The sequence below is a fragment of the Pleuronectes platessa genome, chromosome 1 (genome assembly GCF_947347685.1).
Source record: "Pleuronectes platessa chromosome 1, fPlePla1.1, whole genome shotgun sequence".
Lineage (NCBI taxonomy): Eukaryota > Metazoa > Chordata > Actinopteri > Pleuronectiformes > Pleuronectidae > Pleuronectes > Pleuronectes platessa.
Genome location: NC_070626.1, coordinates 33,028,530 through 33,041,336, shown reverse-complemented (window position 1 = coordinate 33,041,336; position 12,807 = coordinate 33,028,530). Strand labels below are relative to the sequence as shown.

General features: G+C 48.0%; 1 protein-coding gene across 1 annotated transcript in view; it reads right to left on the bottom strand.

Moving 5' to 3' along the window:
* The window catches only part of LOC128436813 (multiple epidermal growth factor-like domains protein 11), a 51,473-nt gene that overhangs the window by 7,383 nt on the left and 31,283 nt on the right, over positions 1 to 12,807 (bottom strand). Inside the window, exons 7-14 of the mRNA XM_053418722.1 lie at positions 11,429 to 12,791; positions 11,247 to 11,346; positions 11,084 to 11,163; positions 10,872 to 10,992; positions 8,769 to 8,932; positions 8,444 to 8,546; positions 4,271 to 4,417; positions 3,028 to 3,162 (exon numbers count right to left, since the gene is read on the bottom strand). Coding sequence (XP_053274697.1) covers positions 3,028 to 3,162; positions 4,271 to 4,417; positions 8,444 to 8,546; positions 8,769 to 8,932; positions 10,872 to 10,992; positions 11,084 to 11,163; positions 11,247 to 11,346; positions 11,429 to 12,791 — 2,213 coding nt within the window. The remainder of the gene's footprint in view (positions 1 to 3,027; positions 3,163 to 4,270; positions 4,418 to 8,443; positions 8,547 to 8,768; positions 8,933 to 10,871; positions 10,993 to 11,083; positions 11,164 to 11,246; positions 11,347 to 11,428; positions 12,792 to 12,807) is intronic.

Sequence of the window (12,807 nt, the reverse complement as noted above, 5' to 3'; positions counted from 1 at the left end):
GTTTCTGTGAATTAAAGTCAACAAGGAACTAAACTTTGTTCTCAGTCTGTGGATGAAAATGATCCTTTGGCTCAATCTTAGTTCTCTGCTCAGGAACAAACCTGCTGGTTGAACCCTCTCAGGGTTTCACAGACTTGGGTTCAATGGAACCATGAAACTGTTCAGTCCGGCTGAGTCACTGGAGCCGGAGCATCTGACAAACATAAATCCAGCTCGGCTCATATTGTTCTGGAAACATCACAGAGTGAGCGACTCGCAGGTTTAACCAGCGCTCAGGATCCCTGAGGAAGTTACGAGCTCTTATCTTTGATCTGAACACATCTTATTTGAGCTGATGGGATTTAAATATTGCACTAAAACATCAATAAATCATATTTAATCTCTATTTTTACTTCAGTCTCAGAATGTGAGGAAGAAAGAAAATCCATTTAAAAGAGAAATACTGGAAGAAGATTAGATTTTAAATCTGTTTCCCTCATCAGGAAGCTCGTTAATAAAAACTGGGTAATGAGGATGATTTATCTTCTGTGACCTTCTCCTTCAGTGGAACATTCAAAACTCATGTTAATTCACATCATCTCCAAACTGCACATTAATTAAATCACTCAAATATCTCTGTTCCTCCTATTTAGACCTTATTTCTTCAGTTAAAATGTGTTTTATCTGTTTATTTTATCTCTTCTATTCGAGGGCTGTGATTGGTTCCTAACCCTGGACCAGATGTTTCCTCAGCGAAGCTTCTGATCCACTTTGTTCTCCGTCGTGTTAGTGACGTGAGCTTCCTGCTGCTTCAGGACCTAATAACACTTCTTTATTCTCAGATTTCACCTAATGTAGTTAAGATGATAACATATTGAGATAGAGATTCTTTGGGCTCTGATAAGGTTTTAATGTGCTCTGGGTTTTATGATTATTGTCAATTAACGTGAGATGAAACATTATGTAATAAAAAAGTGTTCATGTTTATTTCAAATTAGTTGATCAGGTTAAAAAAGTGCTGAGAGTATTTTATATATATATGTATATATATATATAATATTAAGCATCACAATATTTAACAGTTATTTTTTAAGAGTTATAATTAGGATAAGACAACATTTAAATATAAATACACGAGCTGTTAGTTTAAATTAATTTTCTATACAGATTTTATTGCATTTTCCACCTGTTGCATAAAGTGTATTGTGTTGATAAGTTGTGTGTCCATGTGTGTAGCCCAGGAGAGGATGTGTCTGTGAATATGAGCAGATAAAGATCGTTATTCCAGTTTTAATGAAGCGCTGCACTAACGTAACAGTTACCAACATATGAGCAGTGTGTGTAACGTGTGGATCAAAGCAGCAGCTGCTGGACCAGGACGTGTGGACCAGAACCAGGAGGACTCAGTGAAGATAATGAGCAGGAGAGGGACCTGCTCCCTGAAGAGCTTCTCTCTGCTCAGCTCACTCTGGAGTCCTGCTTCATATGAACCGTGGCTCTGCACTGAGGTCACTCACTCCCTCGGCTGCACATGAAATATCATCTACTGGACACGTTCTTTGGTTCATGTTCCTCAGAGGATGAATTATAACAATGTTCTGTTGTTCTTTTATTCAAGTTAAAGTTTCCAGTAGTTTCAGGCTCCGCCCCCTCATACTTTGAAACAGTGTTTTGTCCACGTGAACGTTTTGGAATCGTTTTGATCTGAGAGCAGAGATCACATGACGGCTCACGTGCACTGTGCATGTAAACAGCTGAGTCACAGAACTGGACTTTGACATCTCGGCTGAAGAGGTGAAATCCTCTTTTACCTCTTTTAACAATTAGCAGGTACAAACCCCCGATGAGCGGTTTCCCCCTCAGATGAAACCGACCCTGAAGACTTCACCCGTCAATAATCTCATTAGAACAAAAGGTTCTCCAGCACAGAGGGAACCGGGCCGGGGGGGGAGAAGCCCGGTGCGTCTGATTTATCATCCAGTTATCTGAGGGCCTCCTCAAAGATGCAGCGGCCAGCAGAATGGATAATGTAGAACAGGGCATAACTAAGGCTTCATGTTTAATGATGATGAATATTTCACATCCTCCTCCACGGCTCGATTTCAAATTCCATTTGGCACAAACCTGTTTAACCTGCAGAGCAGCTGAACCTCAGCAGATCCTGGTTCAGTGGAGAAACGCTTTAAAAAGCACAACTCGCTCAAGGTTTCATCTTTTAACTCTTCTCAGCCTTCGCTACAAAGACAGAGACATTCCAGAGCGTCGCTACAGAGACATTCCAGAGCGTCGAGACAGAGACCGAGACATTCCAGAGCGTCGCTACAGAGCGGAGACTTTCCTGAGTGTCGCTACAGAACGCAGACATTCCAGAGCGTCGCTACAGAGCGGGGACATTCCTGAGCGTCGCTACAGAGACAGAGACATTCCAGAGCGTCGCTACAGAGCGGGGACATTCCTGAGCGTCGCTACAGAGACAGAGACATTCCAGAGCGTCGCTACAGAGCGGGGACATTCCAGAGCGTCGCTACAGAACGAAGAAATTCCAGAGCGTTGCTAAAGAACGCAGACATTCCAGAGCGTCGCTACAGAGACAGAGACATTCCAGAGCATCGAGACAGAGACATTCCAGAGCATCGCTACAGAGACAGAGACATTCCAGAGCGTTGCTACAGAACGAAGACATTCCAGAGCGTCGCTATAGAGACATTCCAGAGCGTCGCTACAGAGACAGAGACATTCCAGAGCTTTGCTACAGAGCGAAGACATTCCAGAGCGTCGCTACAGAACGGAGACATTCCAGAGCGTCGCTGCAGAACGGAGACATTCCAGAGCGTCGCTACAGAACGGAGACATTCCAGAGCTGGAGAGGGACGCACTGCTCTGTCCATCAGAGACGTCAGAGCGTTCAGAGAACAGGAAACAGATCCAGAACAAAACTCAGCTGCTGGGATCACGGGTAAGAAGGTGTCATGTTGAGATAATACAACTTTATTCTCACACACACACAGAGAGACACACAGACACACACAGACACACACAGACACACACCTTGGTTGCAGAGGGAGCCGAAGAATCCAGAGAGACATTCACAGTGTCCGGTGACGTGGTGACACGCTCCGTCACTGTGGAGACACTGAGGACACGACTGGCTGCAGCGGTGACCGTAGAAACCAGGTGAACAGGCTGCGGAGGAGACGCACACAGACACACACACACACACACACACACACACACAGACACACACACACACATGTTAGAAGTATGTGGGTTAGCAGTGTGTGTGAGTCTATAGAGGACACTACTGATTGGTGCAGTCATTTTAAATGAAGGGTCTTATATCCTACTTTGTCCTATAATCTATGTATATATATATATGCATATACTGTATATATATACACTGTGTGTGTGTATATGTGTGTGTATTCCTGCCGCAGGTCCACTTGTTGTCTCTATCAGTTGAGCTTTATCTCCTCCTCTCTAAGTGGTGAGATCAGCTGCTCCTCTCACAACAGCGTCTCACTAATTGAGTTAACTGCAGGAACCAGAGAGAAGCACAGGGAGTGTGTGTGTGTGTGTGTGTGTGTGTGTGTGTGTTCCACAGATCAGGGAGCAGCTTCGATTCAAACTAACAGAAACCAGTGGATCAATCTCAGTGAACTTATGATGTGTTTTTAAAATACAGAACAATCTGATTGGAGCCATTTGAGGTTCCAGTATTATATATTTTCCTCCAGCGGCAGGAGAGAAAGTCTTCACCCTGAAGTTCATCACTTGTCCCCCGAGTTGAGACGTCTTCTTTCACCAGCGTCCCAAGGTCGAGCAGCAAGCTCCACTCTGAAGAGTTCACAGAGTTTCAACTTGCTGCTGGAACTCAAGGTGCTCGAGGACATTTCCACTTCCAGAGACGTTTTCTGTCTCTATTTCCCGAGGGGGCAGAGCTTAGTTCCTCTGTGGGCTCTAACCTTCAGGTTATTTAGCTTACGAAGATGTTTCATTCACTCAAGAGATGATAACTGTGACCCGACAGTCGCCTGGAATTTAATCACCATATTACACTTATGGCAGTCCCATAAATATAATATATAATATCTGTATGCATCTAAATCATTAGGATCATGACGTATTCAGTGGAAATGTCTGAGTTCTCCTGAGCATCACATTGTTCAATTCTAGTGATGCACATTTTTCTCTCCAAGTGTTTCTGCCGTCAGTATAGCTGGGAGAGTATTAGTACAACATACGTGTATATTATTATTATTATTACTATTATTATTATTATTATATTTATTACCTCGTCTGCAGTTGGTTCCTCGGTATCCAGGAGCGCACACACAGGAGCCGTCCTCTGGGGAGCAGGAGCCGCCGTTCTCACAGGTGCAGCTGGACGAGCAGTTCTGTCCCCAGCGTCCCTCCTCACACACACTGTCACAACCCACACCTGCACAACACACACACACACACACACACACACACACACACACACACACACACACACACACACAGTTTAGACTCTGAGTGAATCACTCTTTCTTCCTGATGTGTCACTTACAGTCTGAAAGATGGATGAAGAGGGAAAAGCAGTAAAGTGGATTTTACACACGAGAGAGCTGGACAGACAGATTCAACACTCGTCTGTGGACGTCCTCTTTATTCCTTCACGTCAACAAATCCCCAAAACCCAGAACCACAGAGGTGTTGAAGTAACGAAGTATAAATACTTTATCAGGCACCTGTATTTTTTTGTAAAAACCTAAATTCTCCAAATTCTGCCGGAGACTTTTTGCCCTTTAATCATTTGCTGAAGTGTCTGTTCTTTCATCAGTGTTGCGTGTGTGCGTTGGTGTGTGTGTGTGTGTGTGTGTCTGAGAGGCACAAAAACTGACTCGCACAACGATCAGAGGCCTCACTGTTCACAGGGGACACACACAGACACGCAACTTAAAGACACATTACATTGACTCACATTTGTTTCCTGGTGTCTCAACTTCTTTACAAACACTTTCTGTTTGTGTGTGTTAACAAGTACGACAATGTGCACTAGAAGTATACACTCACAATCGTAAACTGTACACAACAAGGGACCACATGAAAACTCCCAGACATGAACTCATCTGGATCGCCCCCTGGTGTCTGGCTGCAGTATGGGTCACAAACCTCCTCCGTGTTAGCAGACGGGACACGGACCAAACCAACACACAGGTCAACTGGACCTTAGGGATGAGAAGTGAAACATCTTAACTTTAATGTTTCACCTTATCTTAACCAGCCCGGCCTCCTCAAGCTGAACCTCACATCACCTGTTTCCACAACAACACACAGACACACATTCAAACTATAAACCAACATGTTGGTCTCCAGGGTCCTGCCACACTCAGATGTAGTGGGACTGTAGTAACACACACACACACAGACACACACACACACTAAATATAGAAACAGACAGTGAGAATGTGGTGCGCTCCCTCTCGTGTCTGCAGCTCATTAGAAACTTCCTTTGACTCAGAATATGAGAGAATAGCCGAGTGGGGCACAGACATTAGAACTCAATTAATAAACCTCTGAGCCACAAAGTGGGTGGAAATCTGAAGCTCTGTTCATCAGGATGTGAAGTTAACACAACGGGTGAGAGGTGGAGACGGGGGGGTGGGGGGGGCATGTGGATTCTGGGAGTTAACTCACATCGTCTGTTTCCAAAGTGACAGACGTGTTCAGAGAAAACTCAAAAGTCTGATTTGACACAAATCAAAGAAACGTCCTCTCACATGAGGCTTTTGAATCAAGGTCCTGAGACAAGGAAGTGGATCCTCCACAGTTTACTCTTTACAAACTCTCTGTGTGTTTGGGACCTGCACTGGAAACCAGGACAGACTGGAATCATCTCAATGAGACCAGTGTGATCACAGTGGCAGACGCATGTTTACATTTGTTTTCTTTTCTACAGGTAAATTAAAAATGAACCATAAAAAGGGTTTAATCTCCTCGTGTTGTGTTGTTTGTCCTCTGGGAACCCGATGGGTCACAGGAGGAACTTTTTATGAGCTGATACAAACACGGTTTTTATTTCAGCTTAATGAAAACACTGCTCTCATCTCATGGGACCGAGTTCCTCATCATCTCCACTGTGATTACACAAACGTTCTGCAGAGAACCAACATGGCTTCACTTCTCCGAACCAAACTCACTTCACTTTCTGGAGCTGAACATTTACAGAGAGAGAGAGAAGTTGTGCTGGTGGCGTCTCCGCTCGTCCCTCTGGACGGGAGCTCAGACGTCTCCACTCGGTTATCGTCTCACATCGATCAGCACTCGTCACCATTCACTGACAATCAGCAGAGACACAACTTCTGACATGACAACACAGAAACAGGTCATTTTAAAACCTCTCACACATAAATCTGAAAAGTGATTCATCCACATTCACTTTCCTCTGGTGCGTTATAAAGATTTATTATGGATGTAAAGGTTTGAAGTCTTGTCAGCCGCCATGTTCCTTCATTAGGGGGCGTGTCATGTCTCTCAGTACCACAACGCCCCCTGGAGGCCTGAGACAGCACCTTGTAACTCTGGTGTACTGTGATGGAACATTATAATAATAATAATAATAATACTGTCAGACAAGCGGAGCTGGAGCTCAGAGACAACTGAAGGGAATGTCCCCGGTGTGGACGTCATGTCAGAGACGTGAGACAAAGACATCCACAGAGCTGAAAGACGCTGGAGGACTCAGGACAGACGTGTTGAAAGTCTGAAGCTGGTTTATTGAGTCTTGTTCTGTTGGAGCTGTGGAGGTGAAGACGTCCACTCGTCTCTCTTCAGCAGCAGGTGAACACATTTCATTAGCTGGTTGGTTCTACGTGATGTGATGAACATCCGGCTCAGACAGTGAATGATGCATCCCACCTGTAGGGGGCGCCGGAACACAGGGCAGAGCTGTCAGATCAAGGCAGCTTGAATCACAGGTTGTAGTTTGTTGTGCCTCAAATCGATTTGTGTGTTCCTTTCACATCACGTCCGTCTTCAGCCTCAGATTCTGTTTCAAAGATCATGTTCAGGTCCAGGATCAGACTGAAGCCTCTGAAGCATTTCCTGCGTCTTTTAGATATTTGTATTCAAGTGTCTTCATCAAGCATAACATCACAATCAATACAAACTGAGGCTGCTGCTTCATCTCAGAGAGGAAAAGTGTCCAATCTATCATCTGGATCAAACCGTCCACATGTGGACTCCAGCTCCAGCAGCTGCTCAGACAGAAAACTGTGGATCTATACAAAGTCAATGGAGACGCACACTGGACCGCGGTGGTGTGAGTCGATGTGAACACGTCTACACAAGTTGAAATGTTTCATCTCTACCAGAATCAATTCTCACATATTACAGAGGTTTGTGCTTCAAATCGTCCAGAGACAAAAGAGGGGACGAGTAAAAACAGAGAGAGTGTGTGACGAGTTCAGTCAGAGGCTGCACAGACAGACACACAACACACACACAACACACACGTCTGCTGTGGCTGCTCTTCATCACTGTGAGAGAACAATGAGGTTGTGTTGCTGTGCAGACGAGAGGAAAGGTTTTAATTCAAGTTTGGTTAAAGTCTGAAGTTCAAACCGACAGGAAGTGGAACGTTTAGAACACGTGAGAACTTTAGAGATGAATTCAGACGTGTGTCCTTCCTGTGTGCAGTTACACAGTTTGACCTGCAGGAGGTCAGGTGGCTCCATGTGGGTCAACCTCCTCCAGAGCAGAGGAGACAACACGCTAACCAGACCAGAAGAACACGCCAGAGCCGTCAGCGCTGAAGATCGGAGTTCTGCGACGTGAGCAACTCAACGGAGCCACGACTCGTTCACACGTGACCTTGACGTGTTTAACTGAACGAGCCGAAGGTTTAACCCCTTGTGGACAATTGTCCCGAATTCGCCTCAAACTCAATTCCGGTCTTAATGCCGCCGAGGTGACGATTGTGCCTGATGGTGCAAATACTACACATACCAAGGAAGGTAGTGGAAGCACTCTGCCGCCATCTAGTGGTCAGAGTGGAAAATACATACTAGCCCCTTGGGACTGTGCAGCAAAGTTACTTTGAGGTATCAAGCTGTATTTGAAATACTGTGATGATGAAACAGCAATGATTGTACAGAAAACATATGTTGCTATTCAACTTCAGTCAAAAGCAGAATCAATATAATAATCTATATACCAGAGACTGGAAAATTTGTGAAATTAAGGTTATGCCCCGTTATGCCTAATGTCGCTAATTTGCCTCAAACCTTAATTTTATATCTACTGTATATGCTATAGTGAAATTAACAATCTCCACTTAATTTAGCATCTGTATGACAGGCCAAAAACACAATTAATAATTGATTTATATAATTGGAAATGAATTCAGGCAATAAGGTTTAAACCAATCAGCTGCTCTGGTGATTTGATTTCTCCTCCTGTACATGATGAGTCCTGAACTCACCGGTCCATCCTGTGAGGCAGCGACAGGAGCCGCTCACCGGGTCGCAGCCGTCGGAGTGGACACAGTCACATCGCTCTGCACAGTCCAGCCCGTACGAGCCCTCCTGACAACACACAACAACACACAACAACACACACACACACACACTTTAGAACACATCTGTCTCAATGCTGCTGCTCCTGTTAGACAATCATCTCATCTTCTGTAGAGTATGAAACAGACTGGATTCAGCTGCTGGGACCTGGAAACGTCTCTGTGGCCTTGAAGCTGAGCGTCTGAATGTGAGACAGGATAGAGACAGACGAGCCCCCCCCCCCCAACTCACCGGACACGCCGCGTCACAGTACTCGCCCCCCCAGCCCGAGGAGCAGGTGCAGGTTCCGTTGACGGGGTCGCAGGCGGCCATGTTGGCACACTGACACGTCTCATTGCAGCCAAGTCCCCAAGAACCACTGGAGCACGGGATGGTGCAGTCCACCCCCTGCCAACCTGCAGACACAGGGACGGACCATTAGTCCACAGAGGGGTCACACCTCTGGAGCTGCAATCAGGAACATCAGTGAAATGAGTAATTCACTTTGTTAGAGCTGGAGGTATTTTCATCGGTTATTGATGACATCAGAAAATATGATAAACATCAGTGAACAGTTCATCCAGAGGATTTGAACCCGTTTGTTTCGAGGTCAGATGATGAGGACGATCCCTCTGTCTCCTCCCGTCTGAGACGTCCTGATGTTCCCTCCTTCTGAACTCCTGCAGAACATCTTCAAGGATCTGGTTTTAATTCTAGACTCTAGACTCGAGTGTATTTATATATATAATATAAAGTATTAATGCGTACGTGCACAGATGATCAGATGTTTGCTCTACAATCATCGACACGAGCACAGTTTATTATAACGTTTCTATCACACGCTGGTAGATCTTAATAATCACTGAGGCTCTGGAGTGAGAGAGGAGTGAGGAGGAGGCGACGCCCACTTGTTGAGGCCGAAGCTCTCAGGCCTGGTTCTGCTCTCTGATGTCTCTCCACTTTAATTACCCACGTTCCCCACGAGCTGCAGCGCCACATACATATTTAAAGATGCTGATATTGAGCGATATTAAACGAGCCGAGGACAAAATAGTAAAAGGAAAAGATTCTGTGGGCGGCGCGGTGGTGCAGCGGTTCAAGCAGCGTGGTTCGTACAAAGGTTGAGAAATCTCCTGTAGCTGAACATGAGGCAGTTTGACTCTAAGGCATCAGACCTGTGACTGACTGGCCACCTGTCCGAGTGTGCCCCGCCTCCTGCCACCATTCAAATAATTATATATTTATATATCTATATATTCACAATACAGAATAACCTCATTCTTCATCAGGACGGAGAGCAGAGATCCTATCCATGTTTATTTTCATTTTTCCATTAATCAATTATTATTATACCAATTATGTGTTTTTGATATAAAACATCAAATTAAATCATGATTTGTTATTGTCATTGTCCACTGCATATTTTACACATATGGATGAAATGAAAGAACTTCATCTGTCAGTCAGATCCTCTCTCCTCTCTCCTCCCTCCTCCCTCCTCCCTCCTCTCTCCTCCCTCCTCTCTCCTCTCTCCTCCCTCCTCCCTCCTCTCTCCTCTCTCCTCTCTCCTTCTTCCTCTCTCCTCTCTCCTCCCTCCTCTCTCCTCTCTCCTCCCTCCTCTCTCCTCTCTCCTCTCTCCTCTCTCCTCCCTCCTCTCTCCTCTCTCCTCTCTCCTCTCTCCTCCCTCCTCCCTCCTCTTTCCTCCCTCCTCCCTCCTCTCTCCTCTCTCCTCTCTCCTCCCTCCTCTCTCCTCTCTCCTCTCTCCTCTCTCCTCCCTCCTCCCTCCTCTCTCCTCCCTCCTCTCTCCTCTCTCCTCTCTCCTCTCTCCTCTCTCCTTCTTCCTCTCTCCTCTCTCCTCCCTCCTCTCTCCTCTCTCCTCCCTCCTCCCTCCTCTTTCCTCCCTCCTCCCTCCTCTCTCCTCTCTCCTCTCTCCTCTCTCCTCTTTCCTCCCTCCTCCCTCCTCTCTCCTCTCTCCTCCCTCCTCTCTCCCCTCTCTCCTCTCTCCTCTCTCCTGCCTCCTCCCTCTTGTCTTATAATGTGATTGTTTTCTTGTTTGTATTTGGCCTTTATGTAGCACTGTGTAAGAGCTGCTTTTAAACGTGCTACCTATATATAGTTATTAATATTATTATTACTGCAGCAAAGAAACGGATCCAGGTACTTTCTGCACTAATGTGAGAAACCTATGATTTATTATTTGTCTTCCTTATTTGAAGTATCTGATCATCTTTGTGGGTTTTCACAGGATTGAATCTAAATCCAAACATGAGGATGAACAAAGTGTGAAGCCTGGTGAACAAGAGGAATGAATCAGAAGAGGAATGAATCAGAAGAGGAAGGAATCAGAAGAGGAACCTTCTCTGCAGAAGCAGGAGCCGTCGCTGGGCGAGCAGGAGAACTCGTTGTGGCAGGAGCAGGAGGAGGTGCAGTTGGTGCCGTACAGGCCGGGGGGGCAGCTGATGGAGCAGTCGTCACCCTGGACACATGAAACACACACAACTTAACACATCTGTCCACGGCTCGGACTCAGGACTCGTTCACACCTGGTCGGGTCCAGAGCTTCAGACCTGAACATCAGGTGTGAACGGGTCCTGAGACCAGAGGAGGAGTTCTGGGTCTGGATCAAACTGAGCCGAGTCAGTAACATCTGGAAACAATTCCACAACACATCTGGCCACATTGTGCAGACGTGTGAATTACAGTTGTGTCTCTGTCACAGTGTTGGTCTGCATGTGTTGAGGATTGTGGCTCTTTCATTCTTCATGAGAAGACGCCTCAGAACCTCGAGGAGGAACGTGAGGGACAGCAGGTCCTCACCAGCGTCCCCCTCCTGAGCAGGAAGACACCAGGGAGACACCAGGGGGACACCAGGGGGACACCAGGGAGACACCAGGGAGATACCAGTGAGACACCAGGGAGACGCCAAGGAGACACCAGGGGGACACCAGGGAGACAGACACCAGGGAGACACCAGGGGGACACCAGGGGGACACCAGGGAGACACCAGGGAGATACCAGTGAGACACCAGGGAGACAGACACCAGGAAGACACCAGGGAGACACCAGGGAGACACCAGGGAGACAGACACCAGGGAGATACCAGTGAGACACCAGGGAGACGCCAAGGAGACACCAGGGAGACACCAGGGAGACACCAGGGAGACAGACACCAGGGAGACGCCAAGGAGACACCAGGGGGACACCAGGGGGACACCAGGGAGATACCAGGGGGACACCATGGAGACACCAGGGAGACACCAGGGAGACACCAGGGAGACAGACACCAGGGAGACACCAGGGAGACGCCAGGGAGACACCAGGGAGACACCAGGGAGACAGACACCAGGGAGACACCAGGGAGACGCCAGGGAGACACCAGGGAGACACCAGGGAGACACCAGGGAGACACCAGGGACACGCCAAGGAGACACCAGGGGGACACCAGGGAGACGCCAGGGGGACACCAGGGAGACGCCAGGGGGACACCAGGGAGACGCCAGGGGGACACCAGGGAGACGCCAGGGGGACACCAGGGAGACGCCAGGGGGACACCAGGAAGACGCCAGGGAGACGCCAAGGAGACACCAGGGGGACACCAGGGAGACGCCAGGGGGACACCAGGGAGACGCCAGGGGGACACCAGGAAGACACCAGGGATACATCAGGGAGACACCAGGGAGACGCCAAGGAGACACCAGGGGGACACCAGGGAGACGCCAGGGGGACACCAGGGGGACACCGGGGAGACACCAGGGGAAACCAGGGGGACACCAGGGAGACGCCAAGGAGACACCAGGGGGGACACCAGGGAGACACCAGGGGGACACCAGGAAGACAGACACCAGGGAGACACCAGGGGGACACCAGGAAGACAGACACCAGGGAGACACCAGGGAGACACCAGGGGGACACCAGGGAGACACCAGGGGGACACCAGGGAGACGCCAAGGAGACACCAGGGGGACACCAGGGAGACACCAGGAAGACACCAGGGAGACACCAGGGGGACACCAGGAAGACACCAGGGGGACACCAGGGAGACACCAGGGAGACACCAGGGGGACACCAGGGAGACGCCAAGGAGACACCAGGGGGACACCAGGGAGACACCAGGGGGACACCAGGAAGACACCAGGGAGACACCAGGGAGACACCAGGTAGACAGACACCAGGGAGACACCAGGGAGACACCAGGGAGACACCAGGGGGACACCAGGGGGAAACCAGGGAGATACCAGGGAGACACCAGGGAGACAGGTCTTGTTCACATTTCCTCTTTAAATTCATTATG